This window comes from Rhodnius prolixus, unplaced genomic scaffold, assembly GCF_049639745.1.
Source record: "Rhodnius prolixus isolate KJV_2025 unplaced genomic scaffold, Rpr scaffold_4, whole genome shotgun sequence".
NCBI lineage: Eukaryota > Metazoa > Arthropoda > Insecta > Hemiptera > Reduviidae > Rhodnius > Rhodnius prolixus.
In genome coordinates, this window is record NW_027411614.1 from 7,913,456 (window position 1) to 7,926,803 (window position 13,348).

The window sequence follows — 13,348 nt, forward strand, 5'->3', positions numbered from 1 at the left end:
AAGCCCATTTAATGAAATTCATTTACAAACAAATATTTTTGTAAACATATTCTCTTACTAAAATCATTGATCTAATTGAAAAAAATGAAATTATTGAACACTCAAGTTACTAGTTTTAGCATTAGAAGGTTGGCTTTCATGTGATGCAAAGGTTGGTAGTCAATAAATTGACAAGGCAGGGGCGAGCATATGAAGGTAAAAGGTAGGTTATTATTCCCTATCTAATCCAATCTTTAGTGTCATCGCGTTTAATTGCCATTGTTAATAAAGTTTTACGTGCGATCTGGACATTTTTCGTTAGGGCTAGCATTGCAGAATACTGCTACTGTTCGCTTGCGGTGCTGAGCGAGCATTGTTGAAATCCCGGACATTTGAGTGAAGTTTGTGTCAGCTGAGGTACAGGACTTAGCACTGCAGGTGATACATTTTTTCATCTGACCTCTTGTATATTGAAGTGAAGTGAGTCTGTATTTGATTGCTAAAAAGTAATAATTGTTTTTTGTTAGTGGAAAGGAAATTTTTCCATGTTTTGGTTTTCCTCTTTAAAAAGATGTTGATAAAAGAGTACCGAGTAACCCTTCCCTTAACAGTTGAAGAATATCAAGTGGCGCAGTTATATTCAGTTGCAGAAGCTAGCAAGAATGAAACGGGTGGAGGTGAAGGTATTGAAGTGCTGAAGAATGAACCTTTCGATGACTTTCCTTTGTTAGGAGGAAAGTACTCCAAAGGGCAGTATACTTATAAAATATACCATTTGCAGAGCAAAGTTCCAGCATTCATTCGATTACTGGCGCCGAAAGGTTCCTTAGAAATACATGAGGAAGCGTGGAATGCTTATCCGTATTGCCGTACGGTTTTAACTAATCCAAATTATATGAAAGACAAATTTGTTATAATTGTGGAAACCTTGCATGTGGGAGATAGAGGCATGTCGACTAACGTACATGAGCTGAATGAAGAAAAATTGAAAATGCGAGAAATTGTTATGATTGACATTGGCTGTGATCCAGTGGCACCGGCCGATTATAAAGAATCTGAAGATCCTAAAAAGTTTAAATCTCAGAAGACAGGTCGTGGGCCCTTAGATAGTGCGGTTTGGAGGGAAAAAGTGGAACCAGTGATGACCTGTTATAAATTGGTGACAGTAGAATTTAAGTGGTTTGGTCTTCAATCTCGTATTGAAAATTTTATTCATAAGTCTGAAAGACGGCTCTTTACTACATTTCATAGACAACTTTTCTGCTGGATGGATCGCTGGTATGGGTTAACCATGGAGGATATTCGAAGAATTGAAGAAACCACCAAAGAAGAACTTGACAAACAGCGTAATGTGGGGCAAGTTCGAGGTATGCATGCCGATTGTGAGTGAATCATCCTATAAAATACCCCCATTCTTAAAAATAATCATAATTCTTCCTCTGCCAACACGTTGTGTTCTTAAATAAAAGTGTACTCGAATTAGAAGAAAATATGGTTAGGGACAAGAAATTTTAGTATTTCTTATCTGTATATTGCTTTCTCTGTTTTAAATGATATAATTTACAATTTGATTTCTTTGTACCATCTAAGTGATGAAAGTGCGTGACGTGGATAAAAACGTGCAAGGATTCTATTGTTTTATTATTATAGATTTTTTTGTACATTAATTTAAGAGAGTATTAAATTATTATTAATTTAATTTTTTAAAGAAGCAGTTTATAAAGAAATTTTTATTTTTTATTTAATTCTAAAGAGGTACAATATGAGGAAATATTCCATTAATCCAATACATAGAGTAGCATTACGATGGTGTAAACGTATATAAATAATATACATATAATTTACCTGTAGGGGGTCCTAATTAGAAAGAATTAAAATTCCGATAAATATCGTAAAAGTTTTTTTTTATTTATTGAAATTTCCTTTCCTGCTTCTTCATTAATTCATTTCATTGTCTCATGCCTTCATTTTCTTCCGAGATTCACTCCAAATAACAGAATAATTTTGTGTGTGAGTAAAAGTAAGAAGTAAACACAAGTTTAATCCTTAAATTAAATAGAGTTCAGAAATTAAGATTGATTTATTGGAAATGGACCTTCTAAAATATTTTATTTAAAACAAATTAAACAAAAACAAATAAAAAATAGTTATTAAAAGACAGAAGAACAAAAAAAAGAGTTGCTGAGTTGACTCAATTAAAAACTTGTAGGGACACTTAAAAATTATACGTCATGTTGATTAGGTAATTTACTTAGAGAAGTATTTTATAAATCTTGCTGATAAAACACATTTTTTTATTTTGTTTAAGCTTGAGAATCAATTCTATATTATTAAAACGCGGGCTTAACTAGGTCAATGTAGGGAAAAAAATTACAAGAGGAGATACTTATGGATTATTACTACATACTAACTACTTTTCAGTAGCATTATTGGTTTTTATTTTTTTATTTTATTCTTGCTGTGATCAATAATATAATCGATTGCAATTGTGATTACGTCTGATTTCCTTATCTTTTTAGATATTAAATTTTTGAAGCTTTATACTTTTTCTTGAAAGCTTCACTTTAAATTTCAATATATATACAATATCGCGACAGTCAAAAACACTCGATGCTTCAACGTTCAGTAAATCAATGTTAATCAAATTTAAGAATTACTACAAAATAATTTTATTTTCCGTATTATTTATGCAAAGTGTCCTACATTAAATATATCAAGGAGTTCTACATAAAGATCTCCAAAAAATCGAAATATTTGGCATCTTTTTCGTAAAAAATCAGCAATATCCTAATATGGGGAGAAATTCTCAGTTCTAATTAACTTCAAACAAACAAATATTCTTTTGCCTTTGAAATTTTGATTATTCAGTAAATTTTTTTTTTAATATATTTGAGAAAAATGTTTTTTTGACTCGTGGTACCACATATTTTCAATGAAAACTCAAAATTAAAACTCTGCACGACTGCAATACCTTCTCTTACTATGTAGTCGAGTAAGAGAGAGTAAAACTAATTTATAAAATAATGCTGTAAGTTAAGAAATTAAAAATAAAGTTTGAACACCTCGGAAATATACTGTAACACCAACATAATGTGTATAGTAAATGAGAGAGAGTGTGAGAAAGAGAGCGTGATGATATCGTTTAAAACAATCGCATTGCTTCCTAGAAACAAAATTAATTAGGGAAAATGAAAATTTATTTAAATGGGTACATTTATTTACTTAAATGACCTTTGAAAATAGATGTCCTTGAATGTATTTGGAAGTATTTTTCCTTATTTTATTTAGCGTTAAAACTCGAATTGTGGAGGCATTTTAGAGGAATTACTGCATGCATAACATGAATATCATGAATGACATTAAAAATTGAAACTAGAAGTGAAATTGGAATAATCTTGTTTTACTAGCTTCAATTTTCTATACAGTCATATGCTAATCACTTGCATTATTTTATTTCTACACAGTTATTTCTTCAAAATGGCTTCCAAGCGCACGATGTTCCATACACTCCCGTCTCCGTGACGAGGTCACGTTTATTCTCTTCAATCTCCTGTAACCAACGTCTACGCGGTCATACAATCCTTTTCTTGCCGAACACCGTGTCCTGCGGTAAATCTGCTTGGCATCCGATTATCCTTTCGAATTTTTTTTTCGTACTCAGGCGATCTCAAATCGTGTATTTTTGGTAGAATCTCAAAATCGCAAATTTCTACGTTTACAAAACATTCTCTTACTGTACTAGTAAGGAAAAGTAGAAAATCTTGAAGGTGAAGCAGTTTAATAATTAAGCAGTAATGTCCTTTATTGAGATATGTCGAGTTATGTCGTAAAGTCTTTAATTTGGAGTCACACTTGCCTTGGATGGATTTATATTAACAACTTTTACAAAGAACAATAAGTTTAATTGTGGTGCTAGTTATTATTATTCTTTTATTTTTTATTTATTTTTTTTTTAACATTGCCGGGGCTTCCAAAAAAAAAAAAATTAAAAAAATTCAAGTATGCATTAATTATGATCGTAACTATAGAATTAAGAACATTTGTTAGAAGGCCTCCAAATTAGTGTTTTTGATTCTGAAGAGATGCATTATGCGAACGTACCTTCAGTGAATGTTCTAAAAAAAAGAAAAAAAAAATTAGCTTCCAAAGAAGAGGATGAAAAGATATTAGCAACTCTAGGAATATGTGGCGAATAGGGTAAGTTTATTAGGGCAGAGTTCAACGACGTAATTCAATTAGTGAATAGTATTCTCAAATTATATGATACATTGGATTATGGATACATATTTCAAGTTTGAATTAAACGAAATTTCATTGCAATTGCGGGAATTAAACAATTTGTCTTGAAAAGCTGGGAGAAACAGCAAAACATGTTCGAAAGACTCATTCCAAAAATAAAAAGAGCACTTCTTAATCTATTGCAAAACTAGTATGAAGCAATCCTAATTTTTACGAAATCTTAGGAAATAATTTGTACTTTCTATTTCCCTTCGTAAGATGATCATGTAGATATTTATGTATGTGATGATGAGATTAAAACTGCTATATTTCAAGGGCCACTAAGTTCGAAAAAAGTTTTTAGTAATTGCTCAGCTTATGAGTGGATCAAGCAGATATTTATTCTAAAACGGAAAAACCCAGAAATTAGAATTTGATATTTCGTTTTGGTACCTCCGGAGTATTGACAAAAAAGTTTTTAATTAAAATCATTGAATTGGAAAAGCCATTTCACTAATTTAAGTTCAGTTTTTTTTTTGTTTGAATTTTCTCTTAAATGACCCCAATGATTTTCTTTAGTCTTCAATGACTTCATTATTTGGTATATCACTGTTATTAAAAATATTTCAACAGGAGTTTTGGAGTACTTCTTTCTTTGGGTATTATGGCTTCTTTTAAAAATACTGTTTTATTGCGGCGAGCCTTTAAAATATTGAAGGCAACTGTTAAAAGAAAAATTCAAAGTTTGAAGTTAATTTTAACTTTGAATTGTGCGAGTTTTTACATCACACTTTTAAAAATAGTTTATTGATCAAACAGATGATTTCTTTTAAATTTTTGATTTATAAAAAAATACTGCGTTTCAAAAAATTGAATTAAAAAAATAAATAAAATCAAAATAAATTAGAATACATCTATAGTATCAATCAACGCTGACCTAACAACATTTTTAGTACATTTGAAAATAAACCATCTTTGATGAACAAATTCTAAATTTGAAGAAAATTTAAAATAAAATAAATGGTAAAGAAATAAAAAAAACAAACTAATAATAGGTATATTTTTTCTAGTTGAAAATGAATTTCCTGTACGTTTATTCAATCAGTTAGACTAATTGTTACCAATTTAATTCTCGAAAATTGTGGGGAATTTTTCTTTTTTTTTTTATTTATAATAGGACAAGGATACCTCCTTCCATATTAATTGCAGCTTACAATATTTTATGAAATGTATGCATTATGATGAACCTTGATTATTTAATTGTCTATGTCCTTGAAAATATATTTATAAAAAATATGTTTTTAAAAAAATAATTAAAATACATACATTTTTCAAAAAAAAAAATTATCTAAGTATTTAGAGGGAAAATGTAACAAAAACCAGTTGAAATTATTAATGATCCATTTTTTCTCATCATAAAAAATTTGCTAAGTGCGCACTTCATACTTTCTCTTATTTCTAGTGAGAAATATCTCTTACTCTTTTTTTTGTTTACCAGAAATACCTACTTTGAGAGCTAATAAACAGGAAGAAAATCAAAGTTTTGAGAGCATAATCTGTACGGTTTAGTGTTCCTACTTTGATATACGTTATACTCGTATGTTAATAGGTGGAGCTATTTGCGAAAAAAATAGTAAAAGAAAGTAAAGATAGAAATGCAGTAGTCCAGTTTTTGCGATTTTTCCGAAAACGGTTCCAACGATTTGTATATTTTGAACTTTCTTTTATTTAAAGGTTTGTCCATTTTTTTTATTTAGGGAGTTTTCAAAGGTCTGCTGCTTTAGTCTCTCCTCTCTAAATTATATTTGTATTTATTTATTCATTTATTTTTATTTGTTAAATAGCTACAACGATTAAATTTGGATTGTTGTTTGCTTAATCTAAAAGAACAATGAATTTTATTTTAAAAAAGGTTTGCAGAAACTTGTTCAAAAGAGAGTTCTAAAGAAATGATAACTCTTCAAAAAAAAAAAACATACTTTCCGGGAATGATGTTAGCAACAAAACTGAAGGCAGTATCACCCACCATCACTCCACTTATACCACTTACTAATACTAATTTATCGCAGATCAGATATCGGTAGTCCTTCATTTAACATAAATATACTTGCAAAAAAAAAAGTGTTATTAAAATGTGTTTAAAATGTAATAAGCTCAGTAGTTATTCCTTAGTTGGAATCTATCTGCTGGCCCTTAGATTTTCTCTTTTCCGGGAGCCAATGACCTCAGATGTTGACATGCCTTACATACAGTTCAGTAACAGTTTTTTTTTTTTTTTGGTACAAAAACCTCACAATAAACTTAAACTGCAGTTGGCCCTCCCTAAGAACCCTGCTATCCCGATAGTGTTTCCTGGAAATATGTTTAAAAAAAAAGTAGTTGGCGCACAAGAATGTGCATGTAAACAAAATTTAAAAAAAAACACCCCTTAAAAATCTATTAAGTAGCGTGGCATTCGATGTACTAAATTTTCTGTAACATTAGAATTTCGGTTACATATTTATTTCCAATTATTTTTATTAAGCGTTTGGACCTTTAATAGTATGAAATTGCATTTTCGGGAAAGCCTTACCACTTCTCTATCATAGAAAGTACCCTTCCTCTAATTTTGCTGGGAACATATTTTTAATAAAACAGTTTGCCCTCAAAGTAGGCAATCTGTGTCAAGTTTCTGGGAAATATTTTACATCACTTCTTTAATTTCTTTTAAATTCCCTATTGTCGGTTCCCATTGAGTTTGTTGAACAAAAATCGAATTTAAACTTACTGTGATTTTGCGTACAGCAAGTTGTATGTCACATATTTTTTGCATACAAAATTTGTTCACTTTTTAATTTCTTCTTCTTCTTCTTTTTTTTGTTAATACTAGATTCAGTAAGCATTAAAAAAGGTATTCATGTTCATGTATTTAAGGCCTGAATATGCTCTTACCTTGGTCAGTGATAAGAGGCTTAAACTGGACATTACTTCTTATCTCTTATCAAATGACTTGTACGTTCTTTAAAAGTTACGATATTTAATGGGATTAATTTTCTGTCATTTAATTGGGCGTTAAAAGTGGTTTAGATATAAAAAAATTTGAAGTCATATATATAAAGATTTTATAATACAACAAACATCTTAATAATATTTATCATTAGTTATTGCTTTATACTATAATTCGTCGACTGAATTAACAAAAAATCATTACACAAAAGGATATTAATATAATTCTAATATTTCCAAAGTGACTAAGCGTTTCAATACAGAGAATGAGTAATGATACAAGAAGCAGTCAAGCAAAAACAAATCATTAATTGGAAACAAAAAATCAAGGTCACTATTTTTTGTAAATTAAATTGGATAATTTAAAAATTTATTGTCTTCTATGGTTGACTATTTGATAAAAAATATTTTTTCATAAAATACTCATTATACTATAATCGGACAATTCATGCACACTAAATTAAGAATACATCTTTATTAATGAAACATTTTATGACCTCAATTATTAGGTAACGACGTTTTATTCAAACTATTTATATTATGCTAATTATAATTTCTTAATGGGCATTCTACTTTATTAAAATTGCAACGTATTAATTAATTTTTATTATCTTTCATAAATATTCAAAACATATTTTCCGGGAAAGTAAGAAATTTTATATCATTTCGTGTGCACACTCACACGACTTTATATTACAACAAAACTCAAGGTTTTCTTCAATCCTCAATTACTACTATATATATTCATTGAGGGTTCAATATAATTAGAAAAAAAGGAATTTTAATGGAAGCACGATGTCCTAGAACTCCCATAAAATCAATTTCGGTTATAATTACTTAAATAAAAGCGATCGCTGTTATCTGAGAGACAGTTTACATATAGAGAGACAACATACATCAGAACCACTGATAAGGGCACACTTTTGAACCGAAACATTTGGCAAAAAACTTCACTTAAAAATTTTGTAGATCTCATGCGTGTACTGCATGCCAAATTGAAAGAGTTAGCGCCGCTTTCGAGAAAATCTCATAAAAAAGAAAAAAAATCCATTGGGAAAGTGATGTTTATTTGAGAGGTTAACTTTCTTCGGGCCTAATGGCAGCGCCAAAACTAAATATATAGTTTGAACTTCTTGATATATTGAGCTAGTATTACATACATACTGTACGTATGTAAAAAAAAAAAAAATACTACATATACATACCATTTTCTAAAACCACTTCGGTCTCAGGGAACCCTTAAATGTCGTTTCCCATGATAACTCAATATCAGATGTAAGTTGTTGCACAAAAATTACAGTTATAAAGGAGGATTTGCCCTACATTATAAAGAAATTTTGGGAATTTTATCTTTTGTAGAAAAAGAAAAAAAAATTGTCAAAGTTGGGTATTTTTCAACGTTACGCTTTTCGTGCAGTTTTTTTACAATCAACCCTTATACAACTGTTCTACCGGACAGTTTAAATACCGTTGTTTGACTCGCACTACTACCAAAATAAATCTATGTGCTCTCAAAGGTGCCAGCTAACAAAACCACTCCTAATAAAACAATTAAATAACCCTAGGTGACCACTTTAACTGAGTTCTTTAGAGTATTTGTAGGAAAAGGGAGGGCCGGTAGTCAGGGACAACCACTCACCTAATGCCCCCCAGATGTTCTGATGCTAGCCAGAACTGTAGGTACTTACACTCCAGGACGGTTCTTGGGAGAGGAAAAACAGCCATGTGGGATAACGACTCCGTCATACTAATGTACCCCTTTCCTAACACTTTAAAAGAAAATACAAAAATTCAAAATATAAAAAAATCTTTTATTGTAGAAACTTGAATACAAAACATTATGTGGAGGCAATGAAGTATATCTATAAATAAATAAGTATGTGCATAAATGGGACATACCTATGATAAGCCAAAATACGATAACAGTATTATGAAGGGTATTGCCCACTTTATAATTCTTTTTTCTTAACATTTATTATATGTCTATTTCATTTATATTCTGCTTATCTTATGGTTTCAGAAAAGCGTTAATATTATTTTTCTTAATAATATGCACTTTGTTTGCAAATTTTAGTGTATGGTGGTAAGGCAAGTAAACAACTTACAAACAATATCTCACAACCGAGAACAATTACTTTAGGTTTGGATACCACAGGACACCCGACTGGAAGAAAAAAGGATCTATAATTTTCTATGAGGAATATAAAGCTTTGTGAGGTGTACTCGATGATAACTAATGCGATTTTCTTTAAACTTAGCCTATAAATTTCAAAAATTTAGATGGGCAATTTATTTCAACAATTTTTCGAGAAAAAATCTTTTAGGGCAGAACTGAGGGAATGTAAGACGGGGTTAGGCTTGCGTCCAAAGTTTGGTCTTATCATCTCCATGTCATTAATGAAAATTAAGTGTGAAGCTAAAATGAAAATGTACAGCCAGAATTGATTTGAAATCAGCAAGTTAAAAAAAAATATATTCTCTCTTAAACAAATTCATTAAATTTTCCAAATTTCAAATCATAAAGATGAATATTCACGAGAAATTTCGATTAAAAAAAAAAAAAGATGAAAAAGTCATCTAATATTCTAATGTATTCTACTATTGATTATTATTGTGAAGATGGTGGATTATTAATTGCTGAAAATATTTCATTCATTGATTTTTTTCTTAGACTTTCAAATAAAGATAGAAGTTAAACTTTATAAATTTGATGTAAAGCAGTCTGAATTAAACGATAGACCTTAAGGTGAATGTTAGTGAATTTGGTATTCACGTAAACGATTGAAACATAATTTTAACCTTTTAGTTTTTATTCGCTTACTTTAAGTAAATTTTGAAAAACTGGACAATTTTGAATTAAATGGAATTGTACAAAGTTTGCACCTTACAGAGCAGAATTGATTGCCAGACAAAAACAAACTTAGGGGACGAATTTGCGGTACAAAAGATAAGGTAACATTCTATATCACATTTAATTAAACAAATATAAATTTCTATAATTACATAGCAAGTACTGGCAACTCTTAAAGAACTTATTTTAAAAGTACATAATGAAAATATGAATTCACTTACTATCACTATTACAAATTTTATTCACTAAGATGAAAACATTTCCTGTTTTGGCGGGAAATAATTCTCAGCTTTCTAAAAAGATAAACAAAAATAATAAATTTATTATAACTTAAAAAAGTACTCATTAGGAGTAAATGTATTTAGCATACCTTGATCTAAGCCAACAATTGGCACGGCTAAAGGATGAGGTATCTTCTTATAAAGAATCTTCTTTTGCGTTGTCTCTTATTTTATTTATTTTTTCTAAATGAAACCGAAGATGTCAAAGGTGAGGAAAAAATTGGTTCTTCATCCATCTACGAAACGTACTGATTATGAGAAAGTTGTGCATTAAATTCGATTATTCAATTTTATTTTGTTTGGCTTTAATAAAACTAAAGGTGAGACGTCTTGGAATGTTTCACTCAATAAATTTGTTGGGCAAACATCTTGGGTATCATTAATTTTGCTTGAGAAAGTTGAGTATAGCAAATCTAGACTAGCCTGTAAAAGATTGGCTTCATTTTCAGTCTTAATTAGTTCCATAATTTCTGTGAACTTTCTATTAATAAGAATTTTCTTCTGATCAATCGTACCTTCGGTTTTGGAAATCATACCACTTATATTTATACTACCTACTAATCTATCCAATTCAGCAGAATTCATTTCTACTTGTATCAGTTGATTAACCAGTTGGGTGTCGCATGAAATTATTTCATTATATTTATTGTTTTGTACTTCATTAGGAACCGTGCAAACGATACTTTCCTTTTCTGAACGCGTAAATCCAACTGCTCTACAAACGAGATGAATATGTTTGCACATCCTCCACATAACAGATGAATCATTACAAGAACAGCAAAATCTATGGATGCACACTTTACAAGGTGCACATATAAGTGAACAATTACAATTTGGTGATATATCGCAAACAATAAGCTTGTGAAAAGTTCGAGACTTAGAAACCACCACCCATCCATGCTCTTCAGTCACCACGTTGTCTAGACTTAAACGCAGTGAAGCCCTGTGACGACTATCTATTTCTCTCATTTTGGCAAATCTAAGTTCCTCGGTAAGAATTTTATTTTTACTGAAAAATTCATCTTGCACGAATTTTGTTATTTCTATCACAGATTTATCCAGACGCTTCAATGTTTTTACTGCAAGAAAAAGATATTTCAGTGTTCGATGTATTCTTTCTAATTGAATATCAACTGCCAAATCGAAAGTTGTTCTAAAACATCGCGCCCACGATTCAGCGTTTTCATAGAATTCTTCTTTGAAAAAGTGCCCGAAACGACGAGTTTTTTTATTAGAACATAGACTTTCTGAAGCAGTCCTTAGTTTATCATAAAATAATTGCTTATCTTTCTCTTCTATCAACTCTTTAACTATTTTACAAGCTAAACTTTCATCTTCTGGTGAAATAATCTTATGTAAAGCTACACGCCACCTCCTACTTACATTCCATGAAGTATAATATTTTATATTAGGAGTGGTCATTATTTTACACCAAACATCGTAGCAACAATCCTTCATGTTCGACAAAAATACGTTTGCTGAGATAAGCCCTACTTTATTTTTAATCAGTGTTAGAAATATTTCGACCGATTCTAAATTGACTTTAGATGTTACAAGAAATGCAGTAGGATATTCTTGTCTTGAATTATCTATTACTGACAATGCAACAAGTTCAAAACGACGGTCACTAATATTATTAGACTGTATAACATCCATACAGGTACAAGTGAACTGTCGTTGCAATAACACTGTCTCTTGATCTTTGGTCATGATTGCTAGAAAAAAAAAATTATTAGGTAAATTTGGATAGTCTTCACTCCTAACGTCTTCAGATTTATAAAATAATATACAATTCGCATCATCTTCCAGATGCTGTTTCACCCATACATCTAAACCTATCAGGTCGTCCCGATTACTGGCCACAGTAGTATCATGATATAAATGGAAACTTCTTCGGATATTATGCAAATCGGTTCTGGTAACTAAGTTTAATTTTCTAAAATTATTGAAATCGCCATGTTTTTTAATGTCATTTAGAATCTCATCAAATGTCATATTTTTGGAAATCAATGATGCCAAATATTTTCTTTCATCTAGAGATAAGTTAATATAACAAATTTCTCTTTCATGTCCTAAATGTGTTTTTGTATAATGTACACTAATAGCCCCGTCTTTCTTACATAATACTTTCATTCTTGCAGGACAGTGGGCACCAATTTTTGTCAGACCTTGCTTTTTTAATTTTTTCATTCTATGCAAAACGTATGATTTATGTACGTACGATCTATGACAATAATAGTAGGACCTGGTTGAGCCATCCTTGATTTTGGAATTTCCACAATACTTTACAAACTTAGAAGTATCATTTTTTTCTAAATTCAATTTCCATTTCAAAAACTCTTCAGATGATTTGAATTCAAGTATTTCTTCTTCTATTTCTACACCGTGTTTACTATTTATATGCTCATTCAATTTTGCGGAAACATAACATAAAAAACCACACAATGGGCACTTTAAACGATTTTTCATCTGATAATGCGTTTCCATATGTTTACTCAAGAGTTTTCCATTTGATAGTGACTGGCCACAAGTTTCACACAATACACAAGATTTGCTTGGAGGATGTTTTACCTTTATGTGCCTCTTTAAACTGAACTTGGTGCTGAAAAACTGATCACAAATTTCACATTTAAAACTGCTATTATCAGACATTAGTCCTACGATCACAATAAAATTACACTTATTAAATATTGTTTGACTTTGTCATTAATGTTTGAAAAGCACAAATTTCAGGTTTCACAACAGATAACCGTTATCAAGCAATACCTTCTGAAAGTGTAAACGAATCGTCTCATCAGGAGCGCTAACGTCGTGGAGGGGTGCCACGGTAGCCGAGCGGATAGAGGAGAGAGCTATAAAGCTAATTATGTATTGCGGCCCTGGGTTCGATTCCCGGACTTCAGCCCTTGGATTTTATTTAATGGATAATAAAAGAAATTTGCAGTAAAGTGTGTTTGCTAGTCGCCTCCGTGCACCACACCTAATTGGTAATTGGATGTAAAGCCCGCCTGAAAGGCAATTACTTTTAAGTCGA

The 13,348-nt window shown here is 30.6% G+C and overlaps 2 protein-coding genes across 2 annotated transcripts; one reads left to right on the plus strand and one right to left on the minus strand.

Moving 5' to 3' along the window:
- The first annotated feature begins 188 nt into the window (after positions 1 to 188).
- vib (phosphatidylinositol transfer protein vib) lies at positions 189 to 1,876 on the plus strand. Its single transcript, XM_074131233.1, has one exon. It carries the CDS (start codon positions 551 to 553, stop codon positions 1,367 to 1,369), a length of 819 nt encoding a protein of 272 aa, XP_073987334.1. The 5' UTR covers positions 189 to 550; the 3' UTR covers positions 1,370 to 1,876.
- An 8,259-nt stretch (positions 1,877 to 10,135) lies between these two features.
- LOC141455799 (uncharacterized) lies at positions 10,136 to 13,109 on the minus strand. The gene is made up of 3 exons (XM_074131202.1): positions 10,738 to 13,109; positions 10,404 to 10,550; positions 10,136 to 10,326 (listed from the first exon to the last, which is right to left on the minus strand). The coding sequence occupies exons 1-2, from the start codon at positions 12,964 to 12,966 to the stop codon at positions 10,485 to 10,487; spliced, it is 2,295 nt and encodes a 764-aa protein (XP_073987303.1). The 5' UTR covers positions 12,967 to 13,109; the 3' UTR covers positions 10,136 to 10,326; positions 10,404 to 10,484.
- Between the last annotated feature and the right edge of the window lie 239 nt (positions 13,110 to 13,348).

Excerpts from the sequence above, each read along its gene's own strand:
- vib (XM_074131233.1), top strand. The coding sequence starts at position 551 with ATGTTGATAAAAGAGTACCGAGTAACCCTTCCCTTAACAGTTGAAGAA.
- LOC141455799 (XM_074131202.1), bottom strand. The coding sequence starts at position 12,966 with ATGTCTGATAATAGCAGTTTTAAATGTGAAATTTGTGATCAGTTTTTC. Across the intron at positions 10,551-10,737 it reads ATGAAGCCAATCTTTTACAG|ATGGATGAAGAACCAATTTT; the intron begins GCTAGTCTAGAT and ends TACGTTTCGTAG.